We start from the raw sequence: 17,379 nt of genomic DNA, 5'->3' as shown, positions 1-17,379 counted from the left end.
AATGCACTGCAGATTCTTGAAAATAATAGCACCATTTTGAATGGGTTACTACTTAAATTCAAGTTGGCAATAATTTTCTCAATGACCGTTCTTGTCTCGTATCATTTGTATTAATTAAATATCAGCACAAACTATGTAATTATACATATACATACATATATATGTATGTATTTATGTGTCTGCATGTTTCCCTTTTTTTTTTTAGCAGATTTTTTGTAATTATGATGTCATCCAATGATCCATCATTCTTGTGACTAAGCCGGTCGATCAAGGGTTTTGATAATTACGAATTCTAATTGTTTGAAACCATGAATAAGTTAAAGCAATAAAGGTGGACACTAAGGTTTAAGGGTTTACGTGATTAGTATTCATGCAGGAGTCCTATCATATATTCTAAGCTTTCACAAGTTCCAATTTCCACCACACATTTTTCAAAATGAGAAAATCCAACGTGAACTTTTGCATGTAACTCACTGCAAAGCAGTTCAGAATTGAGATTATGAAGGTTTCTTCTACACAATCAAATAAGTACCATGAAATAAAGGGAAGAGTTCATGATTAAATGATGTTTGCCCAGAAATGTATTGGATTAATCTTTTCTATACAGTTAACGTATTCACTTACGAATTTAGATTTATGTCACATCATCTGAATTTGAATTTGAATAACAAGCTTTATATACGTGACATGTATCTAGATTTATTAGCATATACACTGATAATGCATAAAATATTTATCTAAATGTATTCCCAATCTTTCATTTTATAAAGTAATTTGATTCAGGTTTTGGTTGGTCCAGAAGAAGTCAGAGCCAGTGGCTTCCACCATCCTATAAATAAAATGATTAAATGAAGAAAGTGAGTGTTCTTGAATGGGATAGCTGTGCAACAAAGATAATAGTAGTAAGAAAGATAAAAAATTGAGGGTAATGTGGAAGCCACGACTACAAACCAGATCAAGATTTATACTGAAGTGCAACATCCAAAATGGTGCTCCTTGACCTGCCAACTTGTCTACAATTTAATGCTAACGCATTTGTGTCTAGGTTTATTGTGTGATATATTATTTCACTAGAAAATGCGGATAGATTTTATGCCAAATTAAGTAGATATCAACTTGTAAACAAGGTTTGTAAAATCGGGATTCTACATAGGATTGATTTTAGTTTCACAGAATCGGATCGTAGGATCGTAGGATCGTAAGATCCTACCAAAAAAGCTCCTAATTGTAATTAAAGGCTGCAATTCTTTGATAAATTACAAATATACCACAAATATTTTCATTTACTTGCAAAATGGAGCCTCGTATTTCACAAAATTACAAAAAATTGTAGGATCGTACGATTCTACTACGATCCTACGCGATCCTGCATAGATTAATATGATTTGCGACTCTATATACGATCCGGATCGATTTTGATTATCCGGATCGTAGGATCGTAGGATCGATCCTACGATCTGGATCGCGATTTTGACAACTATGCTTGTAAATCATTGCATGGTCAAGCAATCAGAGCTAAAGAGCAAAAAAAACAAGAAGGAAGAAAAAGAAATTGACCGGATAAGACCATAACATCTTTTATTTGTCTCAGCAGACCTAGTTCTTGTCCCTATTTCTATATGTTTTTAGTAACTTCAACTAGACCTCAAACTAGAGTGTTTTTTTTTTCTTCATTTTTGGGATAAACTTGGGGGGTTAGCGGTGTGTTTGTGAGTAATTAACTGGGAAATGGAGCCTCTCCAATGCCAGTTCCTTCCAGTTGTGTAAATTTTACAACCTTAGTATAAATGTGTACAATTTTGGTGTAAACATGACTTTTATATTAAATTGATGAAAAACTCATGATCACAACAATGTTGTACCAATTTATACCAAAGTTGTATTAATTTAATTGGAGATGTAGAATCCAAAAAATTCACCAAAAATATATAAGAGATATATTTCATAAAATGAATATAAACGGAGATGTAATTAACACATATAAAGATATGTGTGGCAGAAGATGAATAATACAAACAATAATCTATTAATCACATCATATGAACAAGGATCTCAACTCTTCACTTTTATTAACTAAGCACGATAATATGACTCACTATTTATAGATTAGATGACTTGATAAACAAGTCTTACAACCATAAGAAATTTTCTAATAAAATACTAATTTCTAAACAATAAAACTATCATAACTTGGCTCCAATAGAATTACTAAAATCCTAACTTGAATAAAACACTACTAAATAACAATATTGAAATTTCAAATTTTGAGTCTTGATTTAATACTGTTTCAGAGGCCCTGGATCCAATTAATTGATTATTGTGTGTAGTGGTGTGGGAACATTGATTGAATCTATAGATCTCACCCGAGTTAACGGAGGTGGAGTGGCGACTAATAGTTTAATAGCAAGGATCCGTGGGTTAGGCTGTCGGCCAGTCGGTGGTCATGCCCAAATTACCTTCAAACGCAAGTGTCTGAGTTTTGTATTCTTGTGATCCAAATTTTCATGTATTGCTGCATATAAATTTGTATGGGAAAAAATATATTCCTTATTTTCATTTGTAATTCAAGAATACAAATGCAAAATGTGGCTATCCAATTGAGGAAAATATATAAAATTAGCGAATTCAGTTGACATGTTTCCATATTGAAAATGTTCGGTCTTCGAGACATGCTTTCCATAACTTTAGTAGTAGTACACTCAAGCGCCATTTTTTCTTTTTTCTGAATCATGCTACTCCCTCTGTTTCACTTTGATAGTCCTGTTTTCCTTTTTCGTCTGTCCCAAATTATAGTTCACTCTCTAATTGAAGAATGTGGTTATTTTTTAATTTCTCTAAAATGCCCTTATTCAACGTAAGTTGTTATTACTATAAACTACCTTATTTAATATTGAATATAACCTACCCCATTTAATACATTAAGATTTTTCAAAACATATTGATATATGAAAAGCCAACTTTATTTAATGTAAAGGTATTTTAGGAAAATAGCAATTTAAATTTATTTTTCCAACAAAATTAACTATTTTTTCTTAAACAACTGTGTGACAAAAAATTAGAACTATCAAAATGGGACAAAAAGAGTATTAAAATGAGGGGTTTGCTAGATTTGCAAGTCATTTAAGCATACATAACTGGTTTGTTTATCGGATTGTGGTATCATCAATTTGTGCAATTTATAAACGGAAGTTGACCTAATAGGTAAGATTTGTGTTGCTCAAAACTCGGAAAAAAAAAGTTCGAGTTTGAGTCTAGTGGCATCAATTTCTCATTCGAAGCTAATTTGTAAAGGTTGTGTGTTCCTCAGAAAACACTATCGGTTCGAATCTCATTACCCTAAAAGAGTTATGTTGGTAAGTAATCTATAAATACTTCATTAAGGAATTTGCAATCATGAGGTGATATCTTAATCCATAATGGTGATTGGAGTTAAAACCACCTAATTTTCTATAAAAAAAAATTTAAAAATCGGTTAAAAGAGTACATCGATGACATGCCCTAATCTTGGCACTAAATGACTTTGTCTCATGCTAAAACTTTTTTTTCTACCAAATAATCAACTTCTTAAAATCTAGGTTACGTCTACGGTGGAAAGTTCACTTTTCTGCCCACGGTAAGCAGAAGCAATGCAAGGAGGCCGGGGTTCTGTGGTTGGGGAAAGCCGGTTTTGAGTGGATGAAATAATGCAATACATTTTAAAATTATAATAAATATCCTCTTAAAAATTTATTCATCATCTAATCTAATGCTCAATACTTAGTAAATATTTTGTGAACACTCAAGCCAAAAATGCCGACTCCAATGAAAGGGGAAGAACGAAAAAGTGAATGTCAAAGAAATGTGGAACAAAAGACACGAAAAGGTAAACAAGATTATTGTAATGGAAAATTGGTGAAATTTTCCATATTAGTTAGTGAGTTTTATATGTGTCAAAGCAAATGTTGTGGTAGTTTTCTTTTTTAATTGAGTTTGATATTTGAAATAATTAAAGCGTAGATATAAAAGGAAGAGTTAGGAACTCAAACATGATTAAAATAAAGGGAGATGTGCAATTTTGATCCCCCAATGTTTGGTCTATGAGTTAAATTAGTTCCTAATATTTCGACTAAAATAAATATGGTCCCAAAATTTTTATTTTAGGCAAATTTATGACAACTAATAGAAAACTACAATATCTGACCGTCAAAATCAAATCAGAATTATATTTTTTGGTCCCTAATATTTGAAAATTTAATCAATATGGTCCCTTATATTTTAAATGAAATAAAATGTGAATTAGATTAAATGCATAAAAAATATGTTCTCAAATCTCATAAAAATCCTTAAAAGTACTTTATTTCAATTGAAACTTAATTGACAACTAGTTGAAATGCCAAAAAAAATGTATTCAACCAATTCAATGACATATATAGTTATTCATATTATAATAGAATATTTAATTAACTATTTTAATTTATCAAATATAAGTATTTGGCATTAGCTGAAGAACAAATTTTTATTGTGATTTTAAAATGTATTGCATTATTTCACGCCGTACAACTGGTGGCCAGTGCCCAGTACGTCCTTTTGCTGTTTGTCTCTGTGCGTCCCCACATAACACAGTTGGCCCTCCTTGCATTGCTTCTGCCTACCGTGGGCAGAAAAGGGACATTTCCACCGTAGACGTGGATTTTCCATTTGTCCAGTAACTTCATACACGATACCAACAGAGACAACGTAATTCAACTCCACGTAACTTGTCTCAGTTGATAAAAATGGACAACTTTCTCACCTATAAGTGATTTATGATCCCATGGACCAGCGGCGGAGCCAAAAAAAATTTTAGTGAGGTCAAAAATAATATTAAAATTTTTATTTATTATTTTTCTAGTTTTTTAAGCAAAAAAAAAAATAAATTTACCAACAAATACAAATGATACGTATATTTCATGAAAAATATAAAAAAATAAATTCAAAATTATTAATGTAATAATAACTTTATTTCAAAACAAACTAAACTATTTATAATTGCTCACGACGAGTTTTCATATTTTGATAACGGTTTATAATTTTCTCATTGTAAACTTCACAAAGTATATTTTTTTTTAATATAAATAACAAAACTAAATTTTGTGATCCATTCTTTCACATCTTTTCTAAAAAAATTCTGAAAGCACATTTAAAATTATGTCAAAATTATATAAATATTATAGAAATTTAAGGGTTTTCATGAAATAGAGAGCCGTGATCTGTAGAATGACATATTCTGATCTGTAGAATGACCGAGGGCCGTGATTTTTTTTTACCAAGAAATAGAGAGGATAGAGGAATCTTCTTTTACTACCACGAGAGAGAGAGAGAGAAAGAGAGAGGGGGGGAAGGGTCTACACGATCATAGCATGTGAGCTTTCGCAGACGACGACGAAAAGCGAGAACGCGGCTACAAGTTGACGACATCAAAGGCCTTATTTTCCGCAGGTTAACCCGGCCCTTCTTTTGAAGCTGCAAAACTATAAACAACTAACCCTATCCTGTTTAGATCGTAATTTTTTGGAATTTTTGTAAAAAAGTTTACTATATCAATTTAATATATATGAGATAAAAAATATTAAAAAAATATAAAAGTTTTTTTGATAAAAAATGATTTTCCAAACAAGGCCGTGTCACAAAAAAAAAAAGAGCTAATTAGTATATAATTATATCAATCGTAATCGTTGTAATTAAGTACTATAATTTACTCCACCAAGAGTAGTTAATACCAAGCAAACTAAGAGATGGTGGTGGGTCAAGTGATGTCTACGTTCGAAATCATGGATTTTTTTTTTCCCACCAACAACCTCGACTTGTTTGCTAGAATATGCACGATCTACACTAGACTTATCTGTAAATGCAAATGTCCCCTATTGCATCTATACATTTTTAATTTTATTTAAAAAATTAATACTCCAATTCTATCTTAACAAGTATTCATTGGGTATATTATATACGATTTTTGAAGATTTTGCGTCACTACATATTTTTTCACTTGTTGTGTTCGTACTTATATTTGTTGTCACTTTCAACTTTTTGCGCTTTCTTATTTGATTTCACTTTTTCAAGAGAAAAAGAATTCATAGTGCAGGAAACAAGAAGGGAAAAAATGACACCATAATGCGCACTTTAAATTTTTGGTATCTTTTTTTTTTTAATAATCTTATTTATAGTTGTTGTGCATCCTAAGTTATAGTTATGCAATTGTATGGATAATAATTAGCTGTACGACCTGGTTCAAACTGTTTCTCAAAATGGTATCTAGAGATGATATATTTAACGAGATTTATTGTTATAATAGTTCTTCAAACTTGATTTAGTAAAGTCTATTACGCTAAATTATGATAAAATCACAGCAAATATCAACAGCATTTTATTAGATGCATCAGAATAATTTCTCCCTTAGTTTTGCACATAATACATAATTTTCTCGTGTCAATTAGATAAATCATTGTTTCCAAATCAAGAAAATTTACATAAATAATTAAATAGCATTTCCCAAATTAAGAAAATGTGTGTTGCCTTTTTTTTTTTTTAAAATAAAACCGTCAACTTGTGATATGTAGAAGAAATATGCATCAGAATCCAGTGCAAAAACAATTGTCTAGTTGCAATACGCGAAACGATTTGTCTAACGAGTGTTCTAAAGACACCCGTTAAAAAACTCGAGGTAAAATATCAATCAAGATTTATTAAGAAAGTGCGCATTGGAAGTGCAAGATTGACTTTTTCAAACCAAGATATTAGGTATGTAAAAGCTAGGAGGCTGTAATTAAACCCACCTAATCTAAGTGAATCAATTGAAACATACGTGCACAAGAATACATCTCCTCAACTATTGGACAACATCCCTTATTGGGTTGTTGCGTGTTTGGTGAAGAGCTATTAGTTGGGATGGCGGCTAATGGGGATGGGGTTGGGGCGGGAAGTGTATTCCAGTCCCATTTCCTGACCCGCCGTCCGCTTTAAAAAAATAAATATATATAATATATATAATATATAATTTAATTAGTTACAAACTTATGATAATAATATTATTAGTTATATGTATTATATAATATCTATTAGTATGTATAATATAATTGATATTATTAATTATACTAATAATTATATATGTGTACTAATATAAATTATTAATTGGTTATACTAAATTTACTAATACATTTATACTAAATCCCTAATTACACTTAATACAATAACATTTTTTTTAAAAAAAGCACAAGTACAATAATGAATTAGTGATTATATTTGTGTCAAAAGTGAAAACTTGACTATTTTAGTTATTTATGTTATCATGTTGGATTGTATTCAAATAATTTTTATTTGATTGTTTTTATAAGTTTCAATTGTAAAATTACAATGAATAATAATTTGATGATGTGTTGATATTTTAATACTTGATTATTTGCTAAAATTTAACCATAATAAAATTATATAACAAATTTTTATTAGCCCCGCGGGGAAAGTGGGACGGGGCGGGGGAGCAGAGGACGGGGGATGGGGAAGGGGTCCCCCACCCCGTTGCTGTCCCTAGCTATTAGAAGTACAATGGTTTTACAATGACACGACAACAACCATGTTTTTGTCTTCATTTTGTTTAAGCTATTAATGCGTGTGTTTGGATAGGGAATTATTTGGAAAAAAGATAAAGTTGAATAATAGTGTAGTATTTTTTGTAATTTGATATATATGAGATAAAAAAAGTTATTCAAAAGATAAAAAGTTAATTAAAAACAAGTTTATGATACAATCAAATCCTTTTTAGTAAATAATTCCCTAGAAAGAAGTATGGTGTACATAATTTCTACTATTGAATTTCTTACGTGGTTCATGTATGAGACAAAAGGAGGAGAAAAGCAAATTGAGGTCAGCATCAAGGGATATACATGGGGTTTGGTAATTCAAGAGGACCACAGTCTAATTCACCAACCTTTACCAACTTTTTTAGTTATTTTTCTAAACAAAAAGATTGACACAAATTGGTTTACCAACTACATAGATGACATAATGACCACATCATTTGATAATTATATTGTCAAATAAAGCAGCCAGTCATGTAATTCATCCAGATTTGCATTTGCCTTTTAGACTGAGATTTTTTTCTCCATTAAGTTTTTCTTCCATTTTATAAACAAGTTGTTTCCCATTAAACTACAAAATAGGTGTACTTCTCCGGTAAATCAGCCAGATCCAGAAATTCTGGGATGTTGTCAATATCAGCAAAATCTTTGTTTCTTTTTGGAGTGATTAAAATGCGCAAATTCTATTTACTAGTATTATTAACCCTCCCCCCTCCCCCCCCCCCCCAAAACAAAAAAAAAAAAAGGTCAAATTTCCTATGCAATAGGAAGGTGAAAATCTATCTTCAAAGATTTATTGATTTGCAAAATGAACATGTGAAAAATTTTAGCTGTGTGATCTTGATTGGAGAAATTGGAAGCCTTACTGAAGATAGAAAAAAGTTTTTTTCATTCTATCATGTTTCTATATCATTATTGGTGGAGCTTAAGTAGAAAAGCTAATACAAGCATTAAGCAATTTTATTCAAGCTTGAAATGGGATTTTTTTTTTTTTTTTGGTCCAAGAAAATTATGCTAGTCGATCTCAGCTTATTTCAATTTGACTCACAAACTGCATAAGACAAGAATTTAGGGCCATGTCCAAAACTTGAAGAGTTCGGTTTTATGTTTTATTGGTACTTCACAGCAAATTAAAACCATCATAAGTACTTTAAACAATAAAATACAAAAAAGTTTGTGTGTATTCTCACACTTTGTTATCTTTAACAGCGAAAATGCTCTATATTACACATCTAAAAAAGAAAAAACTTAATTCATTGCACTAATATTAACACTAAGATTTTACTTTGTGATATGTCAACATGTGGTATATTAAAAAGGGTTTGACTGAGGAGTGCTTCCGGAGGACTCATAATACAAGAATTCAGATGTTAATATTTTTGGCAAAAGTGTAATTATTTTGGAAAAGTGTCCAAATTTAAGAAGTATGTTCACATAATAAGTCAGATCTAATTTAGGCATTTTAATAAATGCCTTGTTAGAAAAATCTTATTACATTAATCGTTCCTAATTACAATTATAGTGTTAAAAAAATCAAAATTTCAATTCAAAATGAAAAATTTAACTAATTTAACTATACTTAAACTATTGACTAGCTAACTAATTTAACTATAATAAAATCAAAATTTGAATTCAAAATGAAAATTTTAACTAAATTAACTATGCTAAACTAAAACTATTGACTAGCTAATAGTAGATGATAATTAGAATTTAATTGAGTGTTGACTAGCTAATTAGAATTTAATTAGAATTTAACTAATTTAACTATACTAAAACTGATGACTAGCTAACTAATTTAACTATAATAAAATCAAATTTTGAATTCAAAATGAAAAATTTAACTAATTTAACTATACTAAAACTATTGACTAGCTAATAGTAGATGATAATTAGAATTCAATTGATTGTTAAAAAAAATCAGAATTTAACTATACTAACTTAGTTACTACCTAAGTTATTATATGAGCCTAAAAATTAGGATAACTCATAAAAAAAATTATAACATATCAACGGAACAATAAAAAATAAAACAAAACAATCCTTTCCAAATTATCAACAAAAACCATTTAGGCATGACAAACCTAATACAATTAATTATCTCCCCTGTAAGTATATTTACTCCAGATTCAATAACACGTATATCATTATTATAGACAAATATTCGCACCACATGCACATGAATTTCCATTTGGATACCATTACATGCATTGCATTATAAACAGAACCCTAAAATTATACATGCTAAGCTTAAACCTAGCCATTGCCTTTTAGTGGGGCTTATTGAATCGGGTGCATGTGAGTGGGTGCTGTTGTCGGTGATTGCGTGGCGCTATATTGTGTATATGGTGCGTTGAGTCATTGTCCAGCTGGCTGCTGCATGGTACGTTTGGTCATTGTTGAGCAAATGCTGGATTGATCCGAGGTCGCTGGGTGACTGTGATGTCAGTTTTAACTCTGTTGTTTTTCGCTTTCGGTTAGGCTATAGGGAGCTTTCTTCTCTTCTTTCTTTCTAGTTCTCTTCTATTTATTAGTTTTTTATTTTTTCTTTTGTATGTGTTGCCCCATAATAACTAAACCCTGTCACGCCATTGCATCAGTATTACCATACAACACTCTTCTCATAAATAACACCAAAATTATATATACATATTAAACACAAACCTGGGCAGTGCGTGGCACCCCAAAACTAGTAATGAAGAAAAAGATGTACTAAACATCTAGTTGCAATAGTGGTTAGATTTGAGGTTATGCAGATAATAATTATATTCAAGTGAATGCCTACATAGTTTGGCCAAGAAAGTGTTTCATCATAGTTGTTAGAGAATGGTATAGATCCAATTAGGGTTAAGCATTAGATTTGTTACCATTATGGCCCAATATCATTTGCTGCTAATATACCTTCCAAGTTCCCAAGAAGCCAAAAATGGAGTACTACCATAGAAAGTGAAAATTTCTTTTTTAACTAAAATATAGGATCAACTGTAGGATCTGGCTTATGAGACCCATGAGAAGATTTTAATTTTTAAGAACTTAATTTTGCGCATAAAAATTAGTCCGAAAATTGAAGATACTGCAATTGAATATCATCGTATTTGAAGTCAAATAATGGAGTTTTTTTTTTGTTCCCTCGACAATGTCATATATTTTCAATGTACATAAGAAAATTATATGCGTAGCTATCGAACAAAATTAAAATTTACAATGGCAAAAATTAAAGACCACTTAGTTAAAAATTAACTTCAAATGCATTACCAACTATGGAACAAACCCCATCAGAAGGAATATTAGACTATACCATTATCCAACTTTAGTCCAACACTATAGTTATGCATGACTTTGCCCTAAGGTCTCAAAGTCAAAGGCACTGTTTGCATTGAAGGAATGGAAGGAAAAGGAAAGAAAATGATACCACTTAAAAAAAAAAAAAGAAAGAGTAAAGGAAAGTGGTTTACATCCACATTGTTTGGTATAAGGAGAATAAAGAAAATATTGATTTTTTGTTTGGATTGTGGAAGGAAAGAAAAAGAAAAGATCAAGTGTTAATTTACTGAAAAAGATAGGCACACATCGATCTTTGAAAAAAATTTAAATTATTTTAATAAATTTAATTTTATTGATGTTTTAAAGTCGGTGAAAACCATAATTCATCAAATTAATTAGATCCTTTCCCTTTCTATCCCTTCCTATTCTTTCCTTTCCCTTTTCAAAAATTGATCCAAACAATCAAAATCAAAATTTTCCAATTCCTCTTCTTTCTTTTCCCTTCCATTCCCTCAATCGAAAATGGTGAATATACTTTGTGCCAATTTAAATTGTTTTGGATGAATTTGTTGCATGTAATGTTTGGCATTCTATATAGAAACATTCAAAATTATAAAAAAAAAAAAGAGAGAGGAAACATTCAAACTTTTAAGAGATTGGTCATACTTTCTTAAAATAAAGAGAAAAATGCAGTTTTGGTACCTAAACTTTGACACATGAGCGGTTTTAGTTCCCAAATTTTGCACGAAAACAAATTTGGTACCCAAACATTCAAATTTTGAGCACATTAAGTACCCTTGACGATTTTTTTCCAAATTGTTACCAGAAACAGCCATGTAACTGTCACGTGTCCGGCCAAAATGGAATAAAAAAAGGTCAAAATGCTGTTTTGGTACCTAAACTTTGACGCACAAGTGGTTTTAATCCCCAAATTTTGGACAAAAACAAATTTGATACCTGAACTTTCAAATTTTGAGCACATTAAGTATCCTTGATGATTTTTTTTCCAAATTGTTACCGAAAAAAGCCATATGACAGTCACATGTCCGGCCATAATTGTATAAAAAAAGGCCAAAAAATGTCAAATGCCATTATAATACTAAGTATTAAATTTAAGGACTAATAGCGTAATAAAGAAAAAATTCAAGGACTAAATAACATCACATGAGTCAACAAAACCCAAGAACCGATACAAATGAACTCCAATTCCAGACAAATTTTGTGACTTGATTCTTAGATTAATGTACTGGAATTGGAGTTCATTTGTATCGGTTCTTGGGTTTTGTTGACTCATGTGATGTTATTTAGTTCTTGAATTTTTTCTTTATTATGCTATTAGTCCTTAAATTTAATACTTATAGCTAGTTTGGGAGGAAAGAAATGGATAGAAAAGAAAGGCTTTGTAAGGATTATAAATTCTTTCCATCGTTTGAGAGCCAAAAAGAGAAGGAAAAGAAAGGATTTGGACTTCCTTCACTTCTCTCTGTGTATTGGAAAACTTTCCGCCCTAAGTTGGGCGGAAAAGAAAGGAAGGGACAGTGCTTTAAGTGAATTTTTCAATATGACAATATTACCCTCAAAATCATGATACAAAAATTTTAAATTCCGGATGAGTCCCTCAGCTTACTTGATTCACATTTATTTTCAAAAAGGGCAATTTTGTAAAATAACCTATTTGAGCATCTTTTCTTTTCATCTGTTTTCAACTCCCAAACAAAAGAAAACCACTTACCTTCTTTTCTTTTTTAAAACTCCCAAACAACTTAGATAGAAACTTAAATCCTTTCCCATCCTTTCTTTTCTTTTCTAACTTACCCTTTCTCTTCTTTTCTTTTCTATTCTAAACTCCCAAACTAGCTATTAGTATTAGAATGGCTTTTGACATTTTTTGGGCCTTTTTTTATATTATTGTGGCCAGACACGTGATTGTCATATGGCTTTTTTCGATAATAATTTAGAAAAAAATCGTCAAGGGTACTTAATGTGTTCAAAATTTGAAAGCTCGGGTATCAAATTTGTTTTCATCAAAAATTTGGGGATTAAAACCGCTCGTGCGTCAAAGTTTAAGTACCAAAACTGCATTTTTGGTCTTTTTTAATTCCATTTTAGCCGGATACGTGACTGTCACATGGCTTTTTTCGGTAACAATTTGGAAAAAAATCGTCAAGGGTACTTAATGTGTTCAAAATTTGAAAATTCGAGTACCAAATTTGTTTTCGTCCAAAATTTGGGGACTAAAACTGCTCGTGCGCCAAAATTTAGGTACCAAAATTGCATTTTTCTCTAAATTAAAAGTACTAAAATATAATTGCACCTTCGTCTTAAGTCCACCCCTCAACCACTCCCAAAGTCCAATTCCAAAGAAAGTCCCACCCACCTACCACCCAACGACAAATAACACTTACTACTAATAAAATAAAACAAAAAAGATAAGAAATTAATTCTCCACCGAAAAACTTACCATAAGTCTGATAAACAATAAAATGATATTGCATAAGGAAAAGAAGGGGTAATTATGTCCACCAACCGCATTCCACTTCCCTTTAAACCCCAAGCTCCGCTCCCTCAGTTCCCTGCCTCTCTCTCTCCCCTCCTCTCTGTATCATTTCCCTCCCGCCTCCCTGCACCGCCACCAACCACCGTCCTCCGCCGTTGCCACCGCCACCCCGAACCACCCAAAAAAAACCTCATGGATCCCGTTCCAGAATGGGGAAACACCCCACTTAGCACCGTAGACCCCGAGATCCACGACCTAATTGAGAAAGAAAAACGCCGACAATGCAGCGGCATCGAGCTAATTGCCTCGGAAAACTTCACCTCCTTCGCCGTAATTGAGGCCCTCGGCAGCGCTCTCACGAACAAGTACTCAGAGGGCATGCCCGGAAACCGCTACTACGGAGGGAATGAGTACATTGACGAGATCGAGAACTTAACTCGATCTCGGGCACTGCAGGCGTATAGGCTTGACCCTACCAAGTGGGGGGTCAATGTGCAGCCGTATTCCGGCTCACCTGCGAATTTTGCAGCATATACGGCGGTGCTCCAGCCCCATGACAGGATCATGGGTTTGGATTTGCCCTCTGGTGGGCATTTGACACACGGGTATTATACCTCGGGTGGGAAGAAAATCAGCGCCACCTCGATTTATTTCGAGAGTTTGCCCTATAAGGTGGATCCCAACACGGGTTATATTGATTATGTTAGGTTGGAAGAGAAGGCGTTGGATTTTAGGCCCAAGTTGATTATTTGTGGTGGGAGTGCTTATCCTAGGGATTGGGATTACAAGAAGTTGAGAGAGATTGCGGATAAAGTTGGTGCCCTTTTGCTCTGTGACATGGCTCATATTAGTGGCCTTGTTGCTGCTCAGGTATATGCTTAATTCTTGTTAGTTTTAATGAAATTTCAGTTCTTTAGGTACAATGTGCATCTGATCTTACTTTTTGGATCTGGGCTTGGGTATCTTGTTTTTGAAAATGCATGTGATTAGTTGTTGGATCTGTTTTGTGATTAGTATTGTGGGATTATAATGTTTAAATTGTTGGATCTGATCAAGGAAGGGTAAGCTTGTGGTGGTAGGTTGCTCAAAATAATCATAAAAAAAGCTTTTTATGGTAGGTATGCCTAATTGGAATCTTAGGATTTGCATTTAAGGACTTGGATTGGCAATAGTAGTACTATATGTTTAAGAAGCTAGAGTTTCAGTACTTGTTTGTATGATCTAAGATTATGAGATTTAAAGATTCTGAATTTGATTCGGAATGTACATTGACTATTTCCTTGGAGTAATGTTGTGGATCTGTTGATTCAGTTTAATATTAGTTTATTGTGTGTTTTACTCTGTTGTCGTTGTGTTGGTGAATCTTGTAAACTTGAGGATTATTATATTCAAGAAATATGAGTTAAGATCTGAGGCAACCTAATACAATTTATATGAGTTTATTCTGATAGAACTTTTGGCTACTAGTGCAATTTTCTAGATCTAGTGATGCATATGCCAATTTCATCTATCTGGCATCTGTTTATTGTGTATTTGTACTTTAATGGAAACTTCTGTTTTGACTAAACAAAGAAAGTACAAGTAGCTCTGATATTTGATTCAAGAGACAGTCACATAGGATTTCATGCGATGTGAACCAGTGATTGGGATTCTTTTGAGAATATTGTGCTGCAACATGTTGATATTGCAGATCATATTGATAACCATCACCTCAAATATTTGTGATTCAGGAAGCAGCAAATCCTTTCGAGTACTGTGATTTGGTAACAACTACTACCCACAAGAGCTTAAGGGGCCCTAGAGCTGGAATGATCTTCTACAGGAAGGGTCCTAAACCACCCAAGAAAGGTCAGCCTGAGGATGCAGTTTATGATTTTGAAGATAAAATCAACTTTGCTGTTTTTCCTTCACTCCAGGGCGGTCCTCACAACCACCAGATTGGTGCTCTGGCTGTGGCTTTGAAACAAGCAATGTCTCCTGGGTTCAAGGCTTATGCTAAGCAAGTCAAGGCCAATGCTGTGGCCCTTGGAAATTACCTAATGAGCAAGGGATACAAGCTTGTAACTGGTGGAACTGAGAATCACCTTGTCTTGTGGGATCTTCGCCCTCTTGGTTTGACAGGTAAAGGAAATGTAATTTCTTAGCCTTGATATATTAAGACTTTATCCACTTACATTGTGCTAATTGAGGTAAATCCTTGCAGGTAACAAGGTGGAGAAACTTTGTGACTTGTGCAACATTACTGTCAACAAGAATGCTGTATTTGGTGACAGCAGCGCTTTGGCCCCTGGAGGGGTTCGCATTGGTAAGAGTTCTCACATCACATGTTTTATGAACTAACCTTTAACCTTTGATATGGGATTAATGAGTTCCTTTTTTTTGTTTTTTTGTTTCAAGATGCAGCTTTTCTGTTTGTTGTTTGTATTTGGGCTCACTTTATAATGTTGTTTTATTGTATTTTACTTTATTTTTTGCTTGCTACTCTCTCTGATTTCTACTGAGTTACCCACATTACAGTCAACACTTAGTGCAATGTTAGGCCTATGTTGATTTTGGATTACACTTAAATCAATTTAATAGTTTAGTCTCGCAATGCTTCTTGAGGCATGTCAATAATGGATTCTGTTGGCAGGTACTCCCGCCATGACATCAAGGGGTTTGGTTGAGAAGGACTTTGAGCAAATTGCTGAGTTTCTCCACAGGGCTGTGGCTCTCTGCCTGAAGATCCAGAAAGAGCGTGGAAAGCTTTTGAAGGACTTTAACAAGGGGTTGGTTAACAACAAGGACATTGAGGAACTTAAGGCTGATGTCGAGAAATTTTCTACCTCCTTTGACATGCCTGGCTTCAAGGTGTCTGAAATGAAATATAAGGATTAAGTATCGTGCATCAACTCTTTTTTTTTTTTCTTTCTAATGTTTGATCTATTAATTTTCCCCCCCTTCAATTTCATCAAGTGCTTAGGAAAAATAATGTAATTTTTACCACTGCTGCACTACTTCTGGTTTTAGAGTAGTAGTCACACTTGCTTTACACAGAGTTGTAGTTGCATCAGGTGTATTATGAGCTTTGGAATGAAAATGTTGGAAAAGTAAGAGCTATCTTTGCCTCAGGTCCATTGCTCAAGAAAGAACTGATGTTCTTTGATCACTTGATATTTGCAATTGTCTAGTGTATGTTTGTCATACCAACTCAACAGTTGGATGAGATAGTCTGTGTTAGTGCGTAGTGTTGTTGATGCTCATTGTAATTTTATGATTGGCAAAGTTGTCAGGAAGAGAACCTTGTAAAGTTTTGGACTGACTTCAAATCTGAGTCCGGGAAATGCACTTCACCATGATAAACGCTCTAAATGAAGTATCCAACCAATACAAGGAATTTTGGACCATGTCCAATTCTTGAAGCATTTTCCTCGTTCAGCCCCTTGATTAACCGATGATATAAAAGCTTGTTTAACCATTTCCCTCCTGCAGCCCTCTGCAGCCATTTACATTTATGCCTGCACCCATTAAAACATATAAATCACACCAAAATCTTTCAAGAAGTTTATGCAAATTCTATTTGATAATTAAGGGTCGGATGAGAGAGCAAGCGGATTGCCGTAAAAATTTTGAATATTAAATACTGTACGGTACTCCATTCAGCTCTAATGCAAGATTTTTTTATTTCTGAATCAGAAGGAATGAACTGGTTCCACTCAATACCACAATAAGAAAGGGGCATGGAAATGGTTTCTCCGACAGCCGTTCCTTGCTGTCAAAAGGGCCAGATCTAGCTAACAACAACAGAAAGAGAGCAAGCAAGAAAAAGTGCAGTGTGGACTTTGCGCTAAAAATCTATAGACCATGAGTGCCCTTCATTTATTATTATTCATCATGAACGTTATTTGATTTTTCACATCCCTGTTGCAAAGCTAATACCAATTACTGGTGACAAATTAGGCCTAGTTATAAACGTTGTATATCATTCAAGAATGGTTGCTTGCTAGTGTGCCTCTTCCTCTTACTGTCCATTCAAAAGATAACATATTCCGC

The 17,379-nt window shown here is 33.0% G+C and overlaps 1 protein-coding gene across 1 annotated transcript; it reads left to right on the top strand.

The window, feature by feature from the left end:
* The first annotated feature begins 13,350 nt into the window (after positions 1–13,350).
* LOC113734507 (serine hydroxymethyltransferase 4) lies at positions 13,351–16,457 on the top strand. Its single transcript, XM_027261085.2, has 4 exons — positions 13,351–14,217; positions 15,078–15,468; positions 15,551–15,652; positions 15,980–16,457. The coding sequence occupies exons 1-4, from the start codon at positions 13,366–13,368 to the stop codon at positions 16,222–16,224; spliced, it is 1,590 nt and encodes a 529-aa protein (XP_027116886.1). The 5' UTR covers positions 13,351–13,365; the 3' UTR covers positions 16,225–16,457.
* Positions 16,458–17,379: the final 922 nt, after the last annotated feature.

The sequence above is a fragment of the Coffea arabica genome, chromosome 3c (genome assembly GCF_036785885.1).
Source record: "Coffea arabica cultivar ET-39 chromosome 3c, Coffea Arabica ET-39 HiFi, whole genome shotgun sequence".
Lineage (NCBI taxonomy): Eukaryota > Viridiplantae > Streptophyta > Magnoliopsida > Gentianales > Rubiaceae > Coffea > Coffea arabica.
This window is presented reverse-complemented; position numbering and strand designations above follow the sequence as displayed.